General features: G+C 57.2%; 4 protein-coding genes across 4 annotated transcripts in view; 3 read left to right on the top strand and 1 right to left on the bottom strand.

Annotated features, from left to right (window-relative positions):
* Positions 1-422: 422 nt before the first annotated feature.
* On the top strand, positions 423-9,126 carry VOLCADRAFT_103016 (uncharacterized protein; the record flags this gene model as incomplete). The annotated part of the gene is made up of 13 exons (XM_002946547.1): positions 423-532; positions 791-856; positions 1,940-2,025; positions 3,094-3,177; positions 3,568-3,686; positions 3,996-4,181; positions 4,711-4,776; positions 5,357-5,479; positions 5,882-5,911; positions 5,966-6,067; positions 6,313-6,520; positions 6,973-7,082; positions 7,330-9,126. The coding sequence occupies exons 1-13, from the start codon at positions 483-485 to the stop codon at positions 9,124-9,126; spliced, it is 3,027 nt and encodes a 1,008-aa protein (XP_002946593.1). The 5' UTR covers positions 423-482.
* Positions 9,127-12,851: 3,725 nt separating this feature from the next.
* On the bottom strand, positions 12,852-17,527 carry VOLCADRAFT_86693 (uncharacterized protein; the record flags this gene model as incomplete). Its single annotated transcript, XM_002946375.1, has 7 exons — positions 12,852-13,509; positions 13,934-14,226; positions 14,720-14,913; positions 15,291-15,444; positions 16,218-16,291; positions 16,390-16,570; positions 17,207-17,527. 7 exons carry the CDS (start codon positions 17,525-17,527, stop codon positions 12,852-12,854), a joined length of 1,875 nt encoding a protein of 624 aa, XP_002946421.1.
* Positions 17,528-18,301: 774 nt separating this feature from the next.
* VOLCADRAFT_86692 (uncharacterized protein) lies at positions 18,302-21,471 on the top strand (the record flags this gene model as incomplete). The annotated part of the gene is made up of 4 exons (XM_002946546.1): positions 18,302-18,355; positions 19,967-20,098; positions 20,383-20,863; positions 21,074-21,471. 4 exons carry the CDS (start codon positions 18,302-18,304, stop codon positions 21,469-21,471), a joined length of 1,065 nt encoding a protein of 354 aa, XP_002946592.1.
* A 534-nt stretch (positions 21,472-22,005) lies between these two features.
* The window catches only part of VOLCADRAFT_103015 (uncharacterized protein), a gene marked incomplete at its 3' end in the record, with an annotated part of 4,599 nt that continues 3,832 nt past the window's right edge, over positions 22,006-22,772 (top strand). The window contains exon 1 of the mRNA XM_002946545.1: positions 22,006-22,658. Coding sequence (XP_002946591.1) covers positions 22,069-22,658 — 590 coding nt within the window. The 5' untranslated portion in view covers positions 22,006-22,068. The remainder of the gene's footprint in view (positions 22,659-22,772) is intronic.

The raw sequence follows: 22,772 nt of genomic DNA, 5'->3' as shown, positions 1-22,772 counted from the left end.
TTGTAGGAACCCTTAATCGCGCGCTTTTAGCTATGTTTGTCATCTTTATTATTCAAGTCATGGCGTTTTCTAAAGATGTATGCTCCAAGATGAGTGTGAACTAGGTGTATTGACCAATAACAAGCTAGATCGATTTAAAGAGGAGTGCGTTTGGGGACAAGGTGGCAGCGCAGCAGCATAATGGCTTCATCTGTATGGTGCGCTAGCGCTATCCTGCTTCCTTGTTGCCTGACGGACAAAAACATTGTCTGAATCGTGTTTCGTGTTTGAAGGACGGCGACAGTTTGGGGCCAGGGAAAGGCAGCAATTCTTGTTGCAACGAGCAGGAAAATACAGCCAGGGGAAGAGGTGGGCCGTTGTCCTGGGATCGCCTATGGGGTATCGCATCCGCGGGCTGACGGTGAGCATTGGTCGCCATCCAGGAATGCCACATTTGCAAAGACGATGTCCCGGCTTCAGTATCTCTTCGACCGTGTGGTCATATGATTTGCTTTGGCTGCGTTGAAAACCTGCGCGCGAAGAACATCTTCAGGTATGTCGCGGATTCTCTCTGCTGCTGTGATGGGCTCTCTCGCATCGTTACTTCACGGAATGCCCAGTCTCCACCGGTCAGTGCTGCTGGATGAATGTAAGCTCGGCCTCGCATCGTGACCGTCGGGGCGTATTAAACAGTAATGAAACACAGGACTGAGTCCCCTGCGCACGTACCGGCCCGGGCCCTCCGAAAGGCTTCTCCAGAGCCAATTCCAATATGTAACAGCATATCCCGCTGCAATCTCCACTGCGACAGGGCGGACAAAGGTGTCAAGTGCCCTTTCTGCCGGCAATACGTCACTCAGTATGAACCCTGCAACAGGTGCGCGGATGGCAATCGCGAAGGGATCGAAACGCGTCCCGAAAGCTTACCACTGCTTTTGCTTCTTTGGCCGGAATGCATGAAATGGTGGTGTTAAGCTAGACTGCGACTGCTTCCCCGTTTTTATGGTGTGTGCCTTTCCTTGAACAAGGCCATGCCTGAAGCTTCCTTCCCCTAAATGCGACGTCGGCAGTTGTTTTCAGACTTTGCATACATCCCCCCCCAACTCGACATTTTTGAAGCATGCCTGCCTCTGGTAAAGCTCTCTTCCGAATACGCTGGTCATAACCTACTCGGCACAACCTTATGGGCAATGCCGAAGCTTAAAGTGGAGCACATTTGCGCAAAAATGTCCCATACACAACCCCGCAGTGCCGATCCAGAACAGATCCGATTGCTCAATGAAGCAAATCGCGCGGCGGCCTTCGCCACGGCGGGGAGAGTGCCGAATGCTAACGGCACGTCCGGCTCTGCGACACGCTCCTTGGCGGCGACACCCGCAGAAGAGAGCTGGATGTGCAATTCGTGTCGCTGCCTGAATCTAGCGCACCGCGATGAGTGCAGCTCTTGCGGAAGGCCGAATCCACGGCCTAAGCAGACGACGACACGTAGCCGGGATGTTCTCAAATGCAGCGACGAGGAGGTCATTGGGTGGGTCATTGGGCAGGCAAGGACTTGTAAGGGATGGCGTCTTGGCTTGGAGGGAACAAGCGCACGATACGCATGATGAGTCTCGAAGGGCCACAAATCCCGCATCTGCTGGGCCTGCGTTACCTGGGGCTGCTGTTGTTGGTGGCGTGTTGCATGTCTAATGTGGACAGCATTTCCTACAGACATGGAACAACCCCTTGTGAAGGGGGCTGTGTTTCATGCGAGTGTTCTTGCCTATGGTGCTACATAGCTAATCTGTGCTTGCTAACATGGGCTTACTTGTGCTTACTACATAGATATTAGATTTTACATGTGTACAGGATTCGGGACATGTCGCCTCTTTCTTTGGTCCTAGCTACGTATCCAGTCCCGAAGGTTGCCGAACAAGCTGCGGTGCGCTTGGGATGCCCCTCCATGATGCCCCTCCGGCAGGTTTATGCTGGAGCGTAACCAGCCCTTCTTGCAGCGCTGCTACTCGGAGGCGGGACTGGGGTTCTCACAGGGGCGCATCGTGACAGGTGCGGGAGATTCCTGAACCGCCAAGCGGCACCTGCGTGCTGTCCTTCCTGCATGGTAGGCGAATGGAGATGGTAGATGTGATCGCATCTCAGTGTGCGCTTCTGGAGTGACCTTGCTGTCATGGCTCATGGGACTAGGACGAGCTGGATACGACCTGTCCGTGGTCCGTCCGTCAAGATGCAGATATGTTTGCTGTGCTGGGTGGCCTGGACATTGTCCGCACGAGGGCCTGGAGCTCAGGAGGATATGGTGAAAGGGATGATTGGCAGCTACTATCAGCATGCAAGCAGATGAACGGTTGGACAGCAGATCTATGGCAGGTCCGGCAGCTTGGTTGGCGGCCGCGTTTTCCGGCTAGGAAACGGCGCGCAATTACGCGACGGACGTACTCGCAGAGCGGCCGCGGGGTCAGGCAGAAGGACAGGATTCCGGAGCAAGCGAGTTGCACTTGCAGCAGGGATGAGTCAGTGTTGCTTTATGCTGTGAACAAGTAACAAATCTACTTAACTCGATAGTGGGGGCTTCCCGCAGCGATTTCCTTGGTGGCAAACGGGCGGGCAGAACACGGGGGGGCATTGGGTCCCCTTCGCTGCATCGCTGCGGCAACAGCAAGTTTATGGATTGCCCTCCAGGCGAAGCACCGCCGGGACAAGCCACTGGCGGTCTTGCGGCATAGGCCAGCAGGATTGCAGCTTTACTTGGTGCCACTGAAGGGCGGGGCGGGGGGTCGTAAATGCGTTCGTCTGTGTTTTGAAGTCTAGGTAGGATCGTGAGGTCAGCTCTCTCTCTCCTTTTGCATAATGCGCGGTCGGAGAGTTTCCGTTGAGCCGAACATTTATTCCCTTCCCATAACTGATGCGCTGATGGAGTGAAGCTGTGCGTGTGCACATGCTGTCCTGGAGTTTCAGATGCGGCCCTTTACCTAAGGGAGCTTGTGCGCTTTTCCCGTAGTGGCATATCTTCGTCGTCACCTGCTCTCTCCCTTGTATTACCCTGTGGGCAACTCGGTCCTCGGGCTCCACGGGCGTTCCCTTATCACCTTGTCACCTTATCGCCCTATCACCCAGACGGGGACACCCCTCAGCGCGTCCTGAACGCCTTCAAGCAGCGTGGCGAGGAGCGGCTGATGCGGCTGGTCAAGGTCTTGGCTAGTGAGTTATGCGCCTGCATTACAGCTTTTCATAGGGTAAACATATGGGGTAACATCTAAGCTACGAAGTTGCTGGCCAGACCGGCTTCATGGCTCGTGGCCAGCCGGCAGTAGCGTGTGCGGCTGTAAAACCCTAAAGTGGAAGTTGAGTAAAGGAAGCAGAGGTGAATGTTCTGGGTTCTGGGTGGCGATGGATTGGTGTCTACGTGGTTCGCCCGGTGGCGGCGCATCCAACAGGTTGAATGGGGGAGGTTGGGCCTGGCCCTCCCCAGCCTTGGGAGTGGTCTGAGCTCCTCCATCTGAAAACCTCCTGGTCATGTGTCTCCCTTTTTCTTCATTACTTTTTGCACTGTTTTTCGTTCCTGCACGTGCTTCCGTCTTGCTTCCTCAGGGCCGGAAGTGTTTCTAGAGGTTGCTACCCACTTCTTGGGCAGCTACGGACTGCAGACTCTGGTGGAGGCCACCTTGGTCATCCGGCAAGCCATGGAGCGGGCAGCGGCGCAGGGTCAGGTACGCACGGCCGCCTCTCTGCGGTACTAAATCGTCCCCCGGGTGTTTCGCTGTTGGCTCTGTAACCTGTGTGCTGTACGTGTTGCTTTTTTAGCACGTGATCGTGTGCAACTGCCACCTTGTCCTGAACCCTTCCGCCCGGTGGCACCGTCCAGCTTCCCGTGGCGCTGTATCATGCCCTCGACCCCCCCATCCCTGTCGGTCAGTTTCTACGTTTGCTACTCTCTTGCCCTGGCAGCAGCTTCAATCGTGTGTGGTTCGTCTTTCCCCCATCCCTATCCCTATCCCTGACCCGGCCCGCTACCCCAGGCTGCCCTGACCTGGTTCCGTTCTGCTCACGAGGGCCGCGACCCGCATGGCGTGCTGCTGTACGCCGCTTTGCCGAATGCGGTAGATATATCCAGACACGAGCAGGCCACCTACCTGGTTCAGAAGCTAGCAGATCACGCAGAGCCGCAGGAGCTGGTAGACCTGTGCGGGGCGATCTTCCCGCAGGTGAGGCTGTGCTGCCTGTGACCAGGTAGAGAGTGAGAAGGGGTATGGCAGGTTTTGTGGGTGCTCCAAATCGGGCGAGGTGGGTGTATCATGTAGGATGCAGCTCGGTTTATGTCCGCAGGGTTGCAGTCTGTAGGGGCCCTATGTCGGGAGAGGTCGATACCGGGGGCCGGGGACCCGGGGAGAGGGGCCTGTTGTGGGGGATGGAAAACGGGGGCAGCACGCAGGGTACGTGCGGTGACCGGGGTTTTTTCATTAGCCAAGCATCATACGAATGGCCGCTTGGTTGGGGAGTTGTCCTGTTGGTCGGACTGTATTTGGAATCGCCAAGCGCAATGAGGCCTTGCGTGAGGCGGTGCATAGAGTGTAGGGGGGTGACGCTGCTTTCTGAATGGCTGTGGGAAGCCCTCAAACCAATATTCTGCGGGTTTATTGTACATGATGGCTGTAGTAGTGTTGGGGAGCAGAGCCTTTTTCTTTAATTCCGCCTGCTCTCTACGGCATTGGTCACCTTCCGACATCCTTCCAGGGCCCTGATCTTGTGCTCGACCACAAGGGTGTCTACGTCATGAACAAGCTCCTGTCCATGCTCAAGGTACGGCAATGGCACCCCATCAACTGAGTAAGACATTAGCTGGGAAGCCAGGTGGGCAGGCTGCTAAGGTGGCGGAAGACTTGCCTTTCTTCTAGACGGGGCCAGGGGAAGCCCGTTGCTTTCAAGAGCGCGGAGGCCTGTCGCAAAGCGGCAGGGTGCTAGGCACTGCCTAGGACGCTTTCAGTCGACGGATTCCTTCCTCGCTGATAATGCGCCGAGTATAACTGCAGCTCAGTAACAATCGGCTGCTCAGTAAGGCCGTGAGATGCTGATCGCCTGCCGCCAAGTCTTAAGCTCACGCCAGAGCACCTCTACATCACTTCACCCTGGTGGTGCAGAGGACATGTGGCGCGGCGCTGACGCGGTCCTAAAGCTGCCGTTGGGGGTGCTCGCACTCATAACAGGTGCCAACACACAAATTGACCAGGAGAGGACTAAGGAGGGAGGGAGGGGCGAATGGGGCCGCCAGGGAGAGAATGAATGAGGGCTTGAGGCCCGCATGATACTTTACGCGTGCGGCTTGCTAATCATCCATTTTTTCCCACCCACCTTTGATTGCACCCACCTTGCGGCTTTGCAGACGGTCTGCTGTGGCGGTGTTCACCGGTTCGACGCATGCGAGCTCGCTGACGGGCTGTGCTGGCACTTCATGGAGGCACCAGACAAGCTCAAGTTCTGCCTCCATAACACGCTGGCTAGCAAGGTGCGCCGGGGGGATTAGAAAGCTCTGCTCGTCAGGGAGAGAGGGATCAGGGAGAGGATGAGCTAGATGGCTGGCATGTTCTGTCCTGGAAGAGGTCCTCGTGGGGACGTGCCGCGGTGGCACGCGTCTGGCCGGTAGCATGGTGGAAACGAGTCGATGTCTCTCCCTGCCCTGTTAATGGGGTCGCACTCGTCGCAACCCCGCTGCATTTTCGGCACGGTGCGCTGGGGTTGGGAAATCTAATACTCTCCCGGCCTTACACCCTTCATGTCTCTCCCGCCCTGCCGTTGCATTCTCCTGTCTGAACCACATGGTCATGTCGCCGCTTCGTCGTCAATTTCCCCCCACGCCTCTCCTCATCCACCATCCACGCTCCGTTGTTCTGCCCTTGCGCTTCCTCAGCCGCCATATGGTACATTGCCCTCCACCCCGGTGCGTGCCGCGACGCAGGTCCTGTCCTCAGCCGTGGCCTTGGGCTTGCCGCAGTACGGCGCTCTGCGTCTGGGCTCCCAAGTGGCCTCCAGTGCGATGCGGCTCATGTCCAGCAAGAACGGGCCGGCGTGCGTCTTGTCAATGCTGGAGATGGAGGTGCGGGAGTGTGTTGTTACATGTCAGATAGGCGAGGGACAGGAAAGCGAGGGAACATAGCATCACGGCGGGGGAGGAGGGACGTGTTGGATTGCGGCTGGGCTCGATGTCATGCATGAGAGGTTTTCTGCGATGCATGGTGCACTGTGTCTTGGCCTCAAGCCTTGACTAGCCCACTATCCCCTTCACGCTTTTCACCTCCCGCATGCCCTTGTCCTTCGATGTCCCGTTCTGTGCGGCCGCAGTCCGTTGACGCTATGTGCAACGAGCTGGTCCGGGACCTGATTTGCTCTATCGCCATGAAGCTCCAGGGCTCCCTGTACGGACTGCTGATGCGGACTACGTGTGTGGATGACCGGGCGCCCCAGGTGGTGCGCAAGCTGATACAGCGCCTGGCGGCCGAACACGAGGAGGACTGGCTGGACGCATTTTGCCAGGAGCTGATTAACTACGGTGAGGAAGCTTGGGCGCCCATGACGCGGCATGAGGGTGAAGGCGGCTGGGGGGGAAAAGACGATCCACGCGGCTGGGGGACGCGATGTATACTTCTTGCGGCGCTTTTAAAGTCCCGTGGCCTATCCCACCCTCCCTCCATACGCTGACGGTTTATGAGGCTCTACTAATATACTTGGGGGTTTTGACCTTAATTCCTGGCTGATGGCAGCAGGTTGCCGGCCAGGGGCTTCGGGTCGTGACCGCTGTACTCAGCAACAACAGCAACAACAACAAGTTTATTATTATTTATTATTATTATTATTATTATTTTTTATTATTATTATTATTATTATTGTTACTATTATTATTCCTAATTGCCCGCCGGATCAGGGGCGTGACATTGGCCTGCCTTCAATCCTCCCAGACACCATGCCTGCCGAGACAAGCTTGTTCTAACCACCCACACGCAGGTGATGTCATCAGCGAGAGCCCCGAAGCTCTCGAAGTGCTCCAGGATGCGTTGTGCTTCAACGTGCAAGGGGACGAATCCGTAGTGGAGCACATCACGCAGCTAAGACAGGTGCGTGGAGGTGTGGGATGGGAGGATAGGTGGAGGTGTGGGATAGAAGAGCGCTGCCATCCAGGCACTCCTGGTGCCGGTCAACGAGATGCGCTTTTAAGGGTATCAACGTGGTATTCAACGTGGTATTGCATGTAGTGCAGTTGTACAGCTCCAAGGAATTTATATTTCTGCCCATAAAGCCCTCTTTGCCTTCCCTCCCGGTAATTGCAATGCTGGGGGTTCGCAACCCATCTACGCTATGCAGATCGTGCCATCCCAAGCAACAATGCGGGCCATAGAGGAGGACATTTGCAACCGCCGGGATTCGAACCCGGACCCACCGCCGCCGCGCTACCACGCACCATCCTTCATCACGCCGATTTTGAAATACGCGTTGGCGATGAGCGAGATGCCGCTCGAGCCGCCGCCGCCGCCACCCAAGGCGGGCAGGACGGCCGGTGGCTCCGGCAACGGCGGCGCGTATGCCGGTTACGGGAGTGCTGGGATTCGCAACGGCGGGCACGGCAGCCGGACTGGCGCAACGCAGGGCAACAATGTTAATGCGGCATTTGACGAGTCATTCTTTGCCGAAGGGTTATTTGATCCGGCAGCGCCCGTGCAAGCCACCACCGCTGACGGCGGCCTGGACGGCTGGGGTACTTCGTCAGGTGATCCGTGGGCAAATACTTCGACGGGTGAAGATTGGCTGGCAGGCGCTGGCGGGAGCGCTCAAGATATTCGAGCAGCACCCCCGCCAGCTGCGGCCGCACCAACGCCAGCCACTGCGGCAGTAGCGCCGGCGGCGCCATCGCAAGTAGCCGCAGCCGTAGCTCCAACAGCCAGTGCTGCGCCGCAGTCCACGGGACAGATGCTACTGCAGTCACTGCAACGTCCGGTCCCCACGGCACAAGCTGCCAATGGCGTTTTCGCTGCCCCCTCTACCGCCACCACCTCAGTCGCGGCGCAGCAGGCTACGACACAGCTACGGCCTATTGCATCGGTGCCAAGCGCCGCCGTGGCTCCCGTGGCCGCAGGTATCGCACGGCCTGTTGCGCATCCAGCTGTTCCGCCGAGTTCTGCCGTCAACCCCACTCTGGCAGCTGCTCGTGCGGTGGCGCATGCGGCAATGCAGGCACAACAGAAGGCGCAGCAACAGGCAGCGCAACAAGGACAGCACCCAGCCCACCAGCAGCAGCAGCAGCAGCCAGCCGCTCCGGCTGCACAGCCGCCGCCGCCACACCACGTGCAGTACCACCACCCGCAATTCCACCAGCCGCCGCCGCAGGCTGAGGTTCCAATAGAGCTTCAACCGGCAGTTGCAGAACAAGGGCAGCCCCATCAGATCCCAGAGGAGCAGCGACGACAACTGCAGCAGCACGGGATGACGAACCCGCCAATCGGGGGTACGGGAGCGTTCCTGGCCCACAGCGCCCTGAACGGCGTCGGCATGGCGACAGCAGCATCGGCTGTGTATGCTACGGCCGTGCCCTACATGCCAGTGCCGACGACGGTAGCGGCAGCCCAAGCGGCTCAGCGTCCACGGATGCCGGCCATCCCCTACCCTATGGCTTTGCTCAACCCGGCGCTGGCTGTGTTAAACAACACAGCCGGTATTGCGGCGTTCGCGCCGCGGGCCAACAACGCCCTGGTGTTGCGGCCCACTGCTGTGCCTGTGGTGCAGGTTCCGGTGACGGCGCAGGTGCCACAAGCACCGTCGGCTGGGGTAATAGCCGCAGCGCCGGCTACACCGTACAGTGCAGGTGCCGCATCCGCTGCCACGGCTGCCACAGCCGCCGCGGGGCGGCAGACAGTGACGACAGCACCCGCGGCACTGCACGTGTCGCATCCTCACCCGCCTCCGTCAGATGCGGCGGCATCGCGGCCGCAGATTCTGGCGCCGGCGCCGCTCGCGGCGGGGCGCGGCACTGCGTCTACAACCGCGGACGTTTTGGCCAGCTGGCAGTGCCAAATCTGCACTTATAATCACAAGGGCGCAGAAGCACACTTCCTTGCATGTGCAATCTGCGGCTGCGAGCGGGGCCTGCAGCAGCTGCCTCCTTAGATGTGGATGCACACACCCGCGCGTCGACTTGTGACGATTTCGACAGAGCTTCAAAACAGGCTCGGGCAACTGCTCGTGTATCACCGGTGGACTACAACGGAAAATATACTACAAGGAAACAGCTTTTGGAAGACAGGCAACTAGTTTTTTTTGCGTCGACGCTGCTATGATATAGCGATGATAGGGCTTCACGACGGTAAAGGGGAGAGCGAAAGCCGTATAGATACTCGCAACGGGGACGCTGGAACTTTTTCTTTTCTTTTGAGCGCGTTGTAAACGTGGGAACGGAGAACGAACAACTCTTTTTTTATGTTTTATGTGTTGGCATTGCGCCTCTGAACCGGGCTTGTAGGGCCTACGCGCAGTGCCCGGCTGTGGCGGCGCTTTCACCGTCACCGAAAGGGTGATGCCTTGGTGCGGCGCATTCACACAGTTCAGGAGGTTTGTAAACGCGTGAGTTTTTCCTTGTTTAACCTTTCGACCCTTCTCAACGAAACCCTACTCAACGAAGGGGGCAGGGGATCAGCAAGGATACGGAGGAGACGCTGGAGTGATGTTGACCCAGCTAGTTGACCCGGTGGTGGCAGGATGTGCTGTGGGTGTGCTGGAGCTGGCTGCCGGGCTGTTTAACAGGGCAACAGTATCGCCGGAGCGGTGCAAGGCGGAGGGGACGGGCGATTCTGCTCAGTTTCCAAGTTATCGCTAGAGGCAGCTGCACACTACAGGTGTCCGTGCCATGGTGGTTGTTGACCCAGGTGGATTTGGGTTGGGGAAAATCCGGCCGGAGGAGACACATCGTGACGTAACGTGAAGATCGTGAGATCATGCGAGGCAGCAGGGAGACATCGTCCTTGCTGGCGAGTCAAAAGATATCGCTTTGGCTGCGCTAAGGGCTCCATGGCATGGCACGGAACATGCACAACAATGGTCCCGTTCTATGCTGATGACCAGAATGAATGGTCCCAACCCGGATAGTCGAGCGGAGACAGAGGAAGAGGGGGCAGAGAACAGCTGTACGTCAAAGACATCGTGCACCTGTAGCCTCGTATGAACAAGGTATAAACAAGGTAAAAGCAAAACATCTTTGCCGCCATCACCATTCTGCACTGAGCACAACCCCCTCGTCATCTGAATACACCTCTAACCGCGTACGATTACGAGTTACAAGTTCGCACAGACTGCAATGTTGCAGGCTACGATGTACCTTATAGCCATCGCCCAGGGATAGCGCATCGGGGTATACCTCACGACCGCTGCGCTCCTCTCCTACTCCTCTCGTGCTCTGTCACTATGGGTTGCCACGCTGAGACGAAGAAATCGGTTGGTAGCTGGGGTGTGCCCGCGGTCCGCGGTAACCCGCGGTGGATTTGAACTCGACTGTGCACCATTCGCGACGTTTCATGACACATAGCAATAAAAGACGTTGTTGCACTTAGGGGTAGGGAACCATAGGGCTGCGGATTACCGCCGCAGGCCCTCAACAGCCGCAGCCCAAGCAGCTCCATCGCCAAACTATATATTGCTCTGCGGACACTTTTTTTACACCGAAACATTTGTTAGCCCACCCCCGCATGTGTTCGTTAGGAACCCGCATGGCGCTGTCCTTATATCCCTGCCCAAGGCTGAAGCAACCGAGCAAGGCAACATGAGCCGGGTTGCCATGTTGCCCGCCACATGACACCATGTGCCGGCACACAGGAACAAGCACACAAGCGCGGATCTGGGGTAATGCTTCAACAGGTACGTGGGCGTGGGCTTCCTATCTGTTATTTCATGCGCAAATACATCATTGTAATGGCCAATCAGAAGTGGAGAAACTAAGGAAACCAATAAACGCCAAAATTAACCCATCTTGTGACGCATGTGGTTGCACATGATGGCCGGTCGCTCGTTTATGTGCTGTAATCTAAACCAGCCTGCAGCACTAATCTTATGGGATTTACAGGGTATTTCCACTAGGCCGCACACTAACTTTTGGACATTATCTTTAATGTGGACTTAGTTTGTGGCTTGTGGACAGGTGTTTCCACTAAGCGCCCCGGAACCATACGACAGGTTGCTATAAAGGCACCAAACCATTGTTATAGTAAGATTGGGTGTAATTTAATGCGCAAATCATTACAGTTTGGTCGGCGAATTGCTGGAATGTGGGCAATTCGACCGGTCCTGCTGTGAATTCCACTGGTTAGCGGGCTATTTGCGGCTGTGGATAAAGGAAAATACAAAAGCCAACGTAGGGCCTTGAAGAAGGAAAATGGCTGACTATGAATTTTCCCGCTCGGAAGTTAATGTCCACTTTGAAAGTTATCAGCAGGTCTGAGGCCCTGATAACTAGTGTGCCACTAAGGCGGACTTAGTGTCCGAGGCGTTTCCACTGGGCCCTTCGGCTTTTCGCGTACGGAGCCCCTTTACGCGATTTTTTAAAGAACTTTTACTTTCTATTAATGTATTTAACTAGTTTCTTATCGCTTGCATGATTTACTGAGCCAGGTGTGAGATTTTTTGAACTTAATGTTACAGGGTGTTTCCACTTGTTCAAACACTATCTTCGGTACACTATGTGCTAGTGTGGACTTAGTGTAGTGCTAGTGTGACGGTGTTTCCACTAGCGGCACTAAGGAGCGCCGAAACCAAAATTGTTTTCGTATTTTGAACGTTTTAGCGCCAGGGATTAATTGCTGATAATTGTCAAGGTCTGTAAGAATTCGTGTATTTAAGATCCGCTGCGGCGCAGCCTGCGTCATGATGTCCGCCATGAAGTCCGCATGGTGCATTGGCAACGGCCGGCCAGCAAAGGAAGGCAAACGAGCAGTATATGTTTGCTGAACGTTATTGAAGGAGGGCTCCATTGCAAAATGGCGGTGTTCTGAGGCTGTCGGTGTTGGGCGTGCGCAAGTCAACGCGGCGTTTGCAGGAAGGAAAAAAGATTGCTGCTTACGTCTAAAGTCTATGGTTAGAAGGGACAATCCAGCTCATAAAAGTTGCCCGCCAAATAGTTAGTGCTAGGTACTAAAGTTAATGGCAGGTCTGAGGTCCAATTAACTCTAGTGTGCGCTAGTGTGGACTTAGTGTACGGGGTGTTTCCACTAGGCCTTACGGTTCCCCGCCAGGAGTGCCCCAACCTCCAATTTGTTTGATGAATATTTTCTACTATCATTAGTACTATCAATATATGCATTTAGAACGGCGGGAGACGAGTCCAGGACGAAGAACATTCAAACTTAGTGTTAGTGTTCGGCCAAGTGGAAACACCCTGTTAGTGTGCGGTCTAGTGGAAATACCCTGTTAGGCGGACTTCTATGCACCTCCCTCGTACAAAAAAAGAAAGTAACAATTAAGCAATTTCACATTGAGCAATTTCACATGCCGTGCACAGAACGCATATTTTGGCCATCCATGCAGCCCGGAGGCGTCAGTACCTACGCGCACGGTTTCAAAACCGAATCAAGGACAGCCCGCACTGCGACAATTATAGTGAACATGACAACAGCGAAACTGAGAATTACCGAACGGTCGGTTTGACATCCATGCCAAGTCCGCTTCTTCCCACGCGCACATCGGGTCATGCACCAGGAGTTTCGAATGCACCACCACCACCACCACCACCACCACCACCACCACCATTAGCACCATCAACACCACATCACTATACCACCGCCACAGGGCACATTCGTCTCGGGAACAGAACGTCGGCCCTGTAGCCGGGTGGCGGCGGGAGAGGAGCATCACTCCATTGTGGGTGGCACCGCCATGAGCACGCCACGACGGGTCACCGCATCGTACGCCTCCGCCAGTACGGCACTGACGGCGGCGGAGTCCAGGGCCGAAGTCGCCGACCCACGGGCCATCTCCGTGGCGGCGCGTAACGCCGCCATTGCCACCTCGGGCTCCAGCCTGGGGTCCACTTGCACCTTTCCACTATCACCGTCACCGTCACCATCACCGAGCTTAACCGCGGTTGCAGGTAAGCCGCCGTCACCGCCACCGTCACCGCTGACGCTCAACGAAGGCAACGGCCGCGGCGGCCGCGCCTGCACGAGCTTCATCACCACAGACGCCAGCGACATCGTTGGCCTGCCGCTGCCGCCGCCGTCCGTTCCAGCTTGCTTGCCCCCCTCACCGTCCTCCCCCTCCCCCTCCGGATCAAGGAAGGGGAGGAAGCCGTCGGCCAGCGTGCCAAACGCCAGTGTTGTGGGTCTGACCCGTGGGTCAAGGTTGCACACGGCGGCGATGTCATCCTCGGAGCTCAGGTTGGAGTTCATGAGGTGGGGGCGGGGCAGTGGCGGGTGGCCGACCGCCTGGAGCTCTAGGCACCTCGCCTCCCACGCCGCGATAATCTGCGCCGCCACCTTCTCGTAGTCGCCAGAGTCCAGCCTCCATACCCTGACATCGTGACATGGCGTCGAACATCGGGCTTTGAAGAGCGTTTAGCCGAAGGGGCGCAAGCGGGTAGGTTGCCGAGTCAAAAAGGTGGGAGATTGCAGCACCTTCAGCTTTCCCGCAACTGCCCTGGCATTTTCAGCACACCGGCAGTTGCGGGAAAGCTGACCGCCGTGATAACTTTTCAACTTAGCGTGAAACCCTCTTTTCCCCCGTCATTTCCGCACTTGTCCGCCAAGGCTTCCGCCTCGCCAGGTTGATGCACCTTGATCTTCTTCCGACCCACCCGCCCTCCCTCCCGCCCTCCCTCCCGCCCTCCCTCCCGCCCTCCCTCCCGCCCTCCTTCCCCCCTCCCCCCTCCCGCCCCCCTCCCTCCCTCCGTAAGCCGTAGGCCGCTGCGGTTGAATCTCCAAACGCCCAGCCGCACCTGAACAGGTCGAAGCAGCGGGCGTGCTCCGGAACCAACCAGCCGAACGCCGCCTCCACATCGCGGCGGAACGCCGCCGGCACCGCTAAAGCACGCGACACGGCCAGGAAGGCGGCCGTCGTGAGGGTGTCCGCAAGGGCCGTGGCGCTGCCGCCGTCAGCGCCTCCGCTGCCGTTGGCCGCCAGGAACAGCAGGTGCGCCAGAAGCGGTGTCACCGCAACGCCGTGGGGCAGGCCGCAGCGGCGGCCAGCTTCCACGTCGTACGGCGCCAGAAGCTGCTGCACGGCGCTGACCTGGGTCCAGCGAAAGGAACATATGGGGGGCAGAGGGTGGGGATGGTGTGTACGGCAAGTACGGCGGGATCGGCAGGTCGTGCGAAAAATAATCTCCGAACGGGTCCAGAGGGTCCAGGTCTAGGACGGGGCAGCTGGGCGCTGTGCTGGACCAGGAGGTAGAGGTCAGGACCCAGGCCGGTCGGTCGGTCGCGGTCGGTCGGTCGGCGCGGGGGAAAGAAATCCCAACTGGAAGACTACCGCAACCAACCTGAGGTGTACGGCAGTGGATACGGCGATAGAAAGCCCGCCAGAGCGGCGGCTGTTGTCAACACAGGCACCACCTTCCCCGAACATCACACCCACGTGTGTGCAGACATCCGACCAGACTCTGGACCCTGGCCACTCAACACGCGGACCGGACCCGGCTTGGATACAACTCTCCCACCCTCCTCACCCACCCCGCCCAACCCTACGGAGGCCCCGCAGCCCGCACACCTCGACACCCCCCCACCTGTTCGTGCGCGTGTGTGCCAATCAACCGGCCCACGCCGCCCCAACACTCCCGCTCCGGAACCCCCATCTGAGTCCACTCGCGGCCCAATATCGCCACCACGTACAGCGAGCTCGTCCCGTCGTACCCGTCCAGGTGTGCGGCGCAGTACAGGTTTTGAAGTACCAAGTACAGCAGGTCACTGGCGCGACGACCTGTCGGGTGCAACGTACGGCATGACGTGTCGCCTTACACATCACCGCACACGAGGCATCACATGAAATACCACATGCGGTGAGCGCAGTTGAGGGGGCCCCCGGTAATGATGAAGGGGGGATGACGAGCAGCTGAAGTTGGCGAACCTTACCGCAGTGTCGGCCTCTACCGACTATGGAGGGCCACCTCTGCTAAAGCAGATAGCAGGCGCTCTGCTGCGGTATAACAGTTTCTGGATAGATCGGTTGGTTCGACAGAAAGATACTTTTTGAGCGATAAACTAACTTTGGGTTTTCTCATTCGTTTAACGATACCTACCTAATTTGGACATACAGCCTTCGGCCCCCTGATGATCACCCTCCCAACCCCCTCCCACCCGCAAACAGCGCCACTCGGCACCCGTGTCTCAGAGCGTTGATTCGCTGCACCGTCAGAACCAATCGCGACAGGGAGTTGGCCAGCCGCTCAGTGCGATCGAACAGCGCCGGAGGAGACGGGGCCAGCACCTGCGCCTGTACCTGCACCTGCACCTGGCCGCCAGCAGCGCCCGGGTGCGGGTGATGGGAGGGGGAGTGGGAGTGGGGCGGTGCTCTCGGAGCTGTGGACGTGGTGGTGGCGGCGGCGGCGGCAGTGCTGGATCCGGCCCAATCCGCGGAGCGAGACTCTGCGGTCAGTCCTCCGCCCCCTCCTCCTCCTCCTCCTCCTCCATCTCGCGGCTGGGGGTTTGGGCCAGCCGATACGGCTTCAGAGGCCGCGGCTCTTTGGCGAAATCCGGTACGGGAGGCAGCGGCGGCGGCGGCGGCGGCGGCGGCCAGGTCGCTCCGCGTGCACCTGAGGTCCTCTACCTGATGGTGGCGATTAGGGGGATGATGATCCCGGGAGGGGGAGGGCGGCAAATGTGGCCGGGCCCAGGGGCGGGAAGGCGGGAAGGGCTCAGGGGCCAAAGAGAGCGGCGCAGCAGATGCAGCCAGGCAGGAGCAATAGCCCTAGCAGCCTCAGCACCGCCAGCAGCAGCCTCAGCAGCAGCCTGGTCAGCTCACACGGGTCAGCTGAAGCCACCTCCCGACCCACCCTCACATCGCTGCGCTGCTGCTGCCGGGGCCCCCTCCTCCCTCGCACCCCACTCTCCTCCCTCGCACCCCACCCTCCTCCCTCGCACCCCACCCTCCTCCCTCGCACCCCACCCTCCTCCCTCGCACCCCACCCTCCTCCCTCGCACCCCACCCTCCTCCCTCGCACCCCACCCTCCTCCCTCGCACCCCACCCTCCTCCCTCGCACCCCACCCTCCTCCCTCGCACCCACCTGGGCCTCCACTGCGAGCTGTTGAAAGCACTGCATGAGGGGCGTCTCCATTAGAGATGCGGACACCAGCGGACCTGACGGGGTGGCGGCGGGGGGGCGGGAGGGTGGTGGGGGGAAAGACGGTATTCCGGACGGGGTGGGTTATGAACTGACAACTGACGAACCCACGTACCTGAGGCAATTGCCACTCGCCCGGACTCTTGTTGCTTGTTGCCCGGCAGCTCCCCCTCCCGTTGCTGCTGCTGCTGCTGCTGCTGCTGGTGGTGCTTCTCCGCCGCCAGCGCCCCACCCCGGTGCCGCTGCTGCCAGTCCAGGGGGGCCACTCCGTCACGGTGGCACCGCTCCAGGAGGGACTGCGGGATACACGGGGACCCCGGGGCAACACCACATACATACATGCATACATACATGCATACATACATGCATACATACATACATACAAACATGTCCGGAGGTGGTTTCCAGTCCGAGGGAGCGCCGTGGGACCCCGTGAGGCGGTGCAGTTGCATTTGGGACACCGAAGGGGCGTGTGGAAATGGGGGAAAGACGAACCACGAACGAGTGAGAAGCTGCTGCCAGGGCAAGAGTGTACCAATGTAAACGGGGGAGGACGTGGGACATTGTGATGCGCGTCGTGAAATTGCCCTAATTGCACCCAATCGGGAGCTTGTCCGCAGCCACAGCCACAGCCTCACGGCGCTTCATTGGCACACACACCCCGCCGGCACTGCCGCCTGTCGGCAGGTGAAGGGTAGCCAGCGGAGTAGCAGGAGCAGGAGGAGATAGCTTCATTGGAAGCGGCTGAGCCGCTGCCACCGCCAGCACCTCGTTGGGGAGAAATTGGAGAGCCCAGGTACCCAGGACTACACACAGGCTCGTACGATACGGCACCAAAACACGCGCGTATCCCCGCACCACCCCATGAGCTCTCATCTGTCGTACATCCGTACATCTGACCAGGTAGGCTCCCTTCCTTAGCACGCACGCACCTGCGGAAGCTCCATACCAAATTGCGTCCGCAGCGCATTCACCTCGTACGGCCCGTACGGCATCGTACGACTCAGTGCCGCTGCAGAAGCCTCAAAGGATGCAAACAGCGCCGGTCGTTCATGCGGCAGCCTGGCGGGGTCAGCTGCCGGAGGAGCGCGCCGTACGACAAGCGCAAAGTCGGCCGTTACGCCGCTTAGGTACTTGTCGTACATTACGTGCATTTTTGGCTTATAAGCATCGAGGACCAGAAAATCGTGGAGACGGGCTTCCGGTTGCTGAAGGAGCCGTACGGCAATCGGCGTGGAAAGCAGCTCATCCATTTGTCGTACAGCTTCAGCAGGTAGATTATATGCTGAGCCATAGGCTTGGAGACGGCGGTGCAGCCGGGGGATGTCGATGACATCGTCGCCCGCCGCCGTTGGGAGAGTGGCGGCGGTGTGAACATAAGGACCCGCGGGTGAAGCGTCCTTTGCGGCCCTGCAATAAATATGGGGGAGTATTGGGAAGCTTCAAATCCTTGTTGTCGCTGCTGACGGGGCTGGTAGTGCCACTGCTGCTGGTCATGGAGGGAAGAGCAGACTGCGAAGCAGACGCCACGGCTCGCACGCGCGAGGCAGCAGCCGAATGATCCCCCGCTTGCCTCGTTTCAGTTGAGCTCAAGCAAGTCAAATGCATAATATTGCAAAAATTGGCTCCTTTCAGCCGTCATGCGTCAGCGAAAAGGATGGAAATGTCATTGCCGTGGTGGTCCCATCTTCACGGTGGAGACGATAACTGTGTCAGCATAATACAGTAGTGCCAAGCCTCCGAAGACGGCCATATTGGTCCTTTACGTCCCTGCTTTACTGGCTACGGCAGGTACTGGCCCATGGACCAGCGGCCCTCTCGTTGGGCTGTTTGGTCGCGTACCTGGAAGGTCCAGAGAGGCCAGGTTGACAGAGTGATGTTGTATCCATTCTCAGAAATGTTCGCCGGCGCGCTTCCAATGCTCGATGACGTCTTCCGGCAATGAGAAGTCGCGACTGTCAATTACGATATGCTGACCTTTGACGACCTGATTTTGTTGATAATACGAATATAAGTTATTAATATACATGAATCTATGTCATCGATATCAGTTGAACAAGCAACTAGCACGTCATGGTGTGGTGAGGAAACATCGTCAGCGAAAGGAAAAAACTCTATATACATATACCTTATGTTTGCAGCACCCTGTCAGAAATGGAAAACCTGTACCACATTCGTGTTCGCCCAAATCCCCATGTGTTCAGGACCCAACTACCGTACGAAACACAGAAACCAATGTACCTTCATACGGGCAATCCTACCTGCTAACCTGCACACGGAAAAAGCTCAATGCGTTTCCTAAATCGTTTATGCCTTAATTCCTTCAAACGCTTGTATTAATTACTATCGTCGAACTGGAAACAGAGCGAGCTGCTTCTGCAGCTCCAGTCGGCGCGGCGACGAAGCAGCGTTGCCCACCAAGGACCATATGAGGTCGTCTGGGCTTCACGGGGGAGGGGGAGTCAGTGCAACGGCACGGTGAAAATGGCACATCCAAGGAACAGAGCACCCTTTTCCATGGAATGAAACATAGTGCTCACAACGAACTTTGATTTTGCAGGCGGCCGCCGTAAGGCAGTAGGCGGGAAGATTCAGTGTTTGATCACAAGTGACCGGAGGATCTTTGATTTACGGGCTTCCTGAGACCATGTCAACCATGTGTTTGGTGGCCTGGTGCCATTTGCAAGCCAAGGACGCTGTGAAAGGTATCATCAGATTTAGCTCTCCCCTGTTTAGCATTCATCAGTACTGGGAGGGCAATGAGTGCTGGGGGCGTCTCGCATCACGTACAGCAAGTGGCCGCCTTGCCACGCGAGTGGTGACTTAAATTGTGTTTACGCGCGCGCTTGTATCGAAAGGCAATTGGCGATGCAAGTAGTGTGACATGACGCATTTGGACGCTGCTTTCGCTGACATCATGGTAGGCTAGGCTGTTGGCGGGCTTCCCAGCAGCTGGCAGTAGGCTAGGTCGTGCAGACGCCAGGGCGCAGGGAACCAGAGGTATTGTTACGATAAGATTTTGTCATCCGCCACTTTTTATTAAATATTTTGCTGATTATTATTTAGTCCGGGTTCGCCTTGACGTTCCCGGAAAAGCCCTTGAGCGCAATCCCAGTGATTACGAAATCTCACGACAGTCGAGTTGCTGGTCGAAGATCGCCAACAATTCTTACCCACACAGCAAACCTTTTTAGCCATCAAAGGCACAGACATTGCTAGTATGCACCTGAAGCCGAAGTACAACTGCATTTTTTTCAATGAAACCGTACATACGCATGGATCCGCCCGCGGCAACGGGCGCGCACAAGCGTTGGGGCCCATCTTCGGGCGCAGTTGATATGACCGATTTTGTACAACGTAGTGCATCATTACCCTGGTATGGTCCGCTCAACTTTGAAGGGGGTTAGAAAGACTGTTCTGCTAGGCTCAGCGGCGATTGGCGGCGAAACAGCCATAACGAAGCAAACTATATTGTTCTTAATTATCAGTATTGACATTTGCAACTGCATGTCCATATTCGTGCCCATCCGAGGAAAGAAATTTCCGTCGCTTGTCGAGGAGTTTGGCAGCGTGGGATATGTCTTACGAATACCGGTATGATTCTACTTCTGTCATAATTTGTGCGGCTATGTGATTGTTGCATTTCGGTGCGATATCTCAGCTGAGCTGTGTCTTTACCTGCACCTGAGCAGGTGCAAGCTCAAGTGGCGTATGTCGATATACTCCCACCGAAAAATGTTGTTACTGAGGAGACCATTGTTTGGCCCTTAAAGTGCTTCCAGCTGTTGCTGGTGGCTTCCGAGTACTGCGCGGCGCTGCATGAAGTAAGCGAGGGATGTCATCGCCACAGCGCGTGGGTAGAGTTCCAAACAGTTGGACAGATAGCATCGGCCACATATGTCAAGCTAGCTGGTTCAATCCTTTGATGCATCCCATCTCGCCATGATTACTAAACCGCACGCCCGCCACTGCAGCGGCCTCCCGCGCAAAGGGATTGCCTACCAGGCGCTGTTGACGACCACACTGAGTACTCATGTCCCCTTCACTCCAAGGTTGAAACTATCCCCCCATCCCTGTTCTGTCCATCCATCATCTGCTCCCCGCGCAGTTCATGGCGTTCACCTTCCCAAATGAGGCCTTTCCAAACGATTGGGCCGCGCTGAAGGCCCAAGTGGCCGAACACGCTCGGCAGTTCATCCGCTCCTCCGATACCGTACCTCCGCCGGCTGTCCAGGAGGGCTGCTTGAGGGGCTGGCAGCAGCTCAACGCCCACGCCGTATGGGCCGCCTTTACGCACTGCTACTTCCACGGCCTGCCGCGCGTTGCCCCGGACGAAGATGTCACCCAAGACTGGATGGACGCTAGCCGCTGGCTGCACCGCCTTGTCGGGGATCACGGCTGGCGGACGGATGGGCCGGTGTACTGCGCCGCGGATGTTTGGGTGAAGAACATGCTGGCCCGCCTGCAGCAAGCTTTTCCCGAGTCCGTATCCACCCAGTGGACCCGAGACTTGTTCGGCACGGAACGGGGCTTGAATGTACACCGCACTCCTGCTGTGCGGGGCGACATGCGCAAGCTGGCAGATGGCGGTCGGTTCTACCCCATCTACCCCATGCGACTGACGGGGGGCTACGATCGCATCCAGTTTAAGGCAAGCCAACCGCCGCGCCAGCATTATTTCTGTTCGGCCAACGTAGTCGTTAAAGATCTTTTTGTATAGGAGCGGGAGATGGAGGGGGAGGAGGACCCAAGCATTGGGAATACATCGTCATGCGCTGCTACGATTTCCCGCTTTGCAGACCATCGTCCTATCGTTCACACCGCACACCGCACGTGCGGGGGGGTTAATGCGTGCGCCATGCACGACACAGCTGAGCCTCGGATGCTGAAACGCTTCCGTGCATTTGCGGCTTTTGGCATCCTCACACCTCCCTTGCTTTCCCCCCTCCTGACACTTTCTTTCTCGTTGCTCTACAATGTTGCGACACAGTGGAAGGTTCAAGACCAGGAGGCTCCCCGTACCGTGAGGGGTAGCTGCGGGGTGCCGGGCAACTTCGGGCAGACCGACAACTGCGCGCTGGGCTTCCTGGTGCTGGCGGATGTGGTGGAGTCTTTCTGCGAGGTGAAGCGACGTGTTATTGGTCAAGGGGGGGGAATTTTAGTACGCGGGATAGCGCAGCAGGCCAATGCCGCATAGTTGGGGGCCGCGGACGAATATTGCTGAAGATACCTTCGTTGAGTGGTCCGCGTCATGTTAAGGGCTTGCCCGGAGTAAATGCCGGACTTGCCCGGAGTAAATGGGATAGGGGCACACTCCCTCGTCGGTGTTCCCCGTAAAAATAGAGATAGTGGGCTGAATTGTTTTGGCCGCCGATTGGCACAAATGTGTCTTGACACAGGGCTAGCCATTGTCAATGGGCGGGCACCTGGTGATGTGCCCGGGGGCTTCACTTACTCCAACTCTACTGAGGGTCACAGTTCTATTGATCTGTGCCTTGCATCTTACGGGCTCTTCGAGCAGATTAACACTCTCAAAGTCCTTAGATCTTACTTATGGGGAGAGTCTAATGTGCTGAGTGATCATCACCCGCTTATCCTTCGCCTGCATGCCGTTTTGAGGCCAGGGGCTGCACGGGGTCGGAAGCCTCACCTAGCACGTGAACGGATCCCTATTTTTGATATTTCACGCAAGGGCCGCTTCACTGAGCTTTTTCGTGAACCTGATGGCATTATTACAGAGACCATCAACTCTCTCAAGGAAAAGCTTGTAGAAGGGGCACCCTGTGACGAAAGCATGAATGACCTGCGCACCCTTATCAATAAGTGTGCTAGAGAGACGTTCGGCGATGCACGGGGGATGGAAAAGTCTGTGAAGCGTGACTGGTGGAACGAGGACTGTGCAGCTGCGTGGAATGATATGATGAGTTTCCGTAAGGAGGTCAGGGACCCCGTCTCAGGCAAGCTGCCCGATCTACATAGGACTACCTGGAAGGCCAAGCACCGTGCCTTTAAAAAGGCTAGGAAGGCCGCTATTCAGGAGTTTGAAATGGAAGATATGCGGAGGAGGATTAAGGACGCCCGGTTCAACCCACGCGGATTGTGGACATGGCTGCGTGGGGGAAAACCACCTCCTTGCGGGATCTCAGATATTAATGCTTTTACCGAGCATTTTTCCAAGGTGCTTAATGGTACGGGAGAGACGAGGCAATGCCGCAATGAGGGTATTCAGTTTAGATGGCTGGACGAGGACCAGGTGACGCACAGACGGGAATTAGCTGCTTGGCTTAACGAGGATTTTACGGAGGATGAAATTGCTAGTGGCCTTAAGGCTATGCGCAACAATAAGTCCGCGGGCCTGGAGGGAACCCCGGCCGAGTATTATAAGTACGCTATCAGGGAAACTGAAGGGCAGCAACCCGTGCTTGTGATGGCGCCTTACTTAACGGTGCTATTCAACCGCATATACGGAGCTGAATACCCGAGGGAATTCACGACTAG

The sequence above is a fragment of the Volvox carteri genome, assembly GCF_000143455.1.
Source record: "Volvox carteri f. nagariensis unplaced genomic scaffold VOLCAscaffold_3, whole genome shotgun sequence".
Lineage (NCBI taxonomy): Eukaryota > Viridiplantae > Chlorophyta > Chlorophyceae > Chlamydomonadales > Volvocaceae > Volvox > Volvox carteri.
This window is presented reverse-complemented; position numbering and strand designations above follow the sequence as displayed.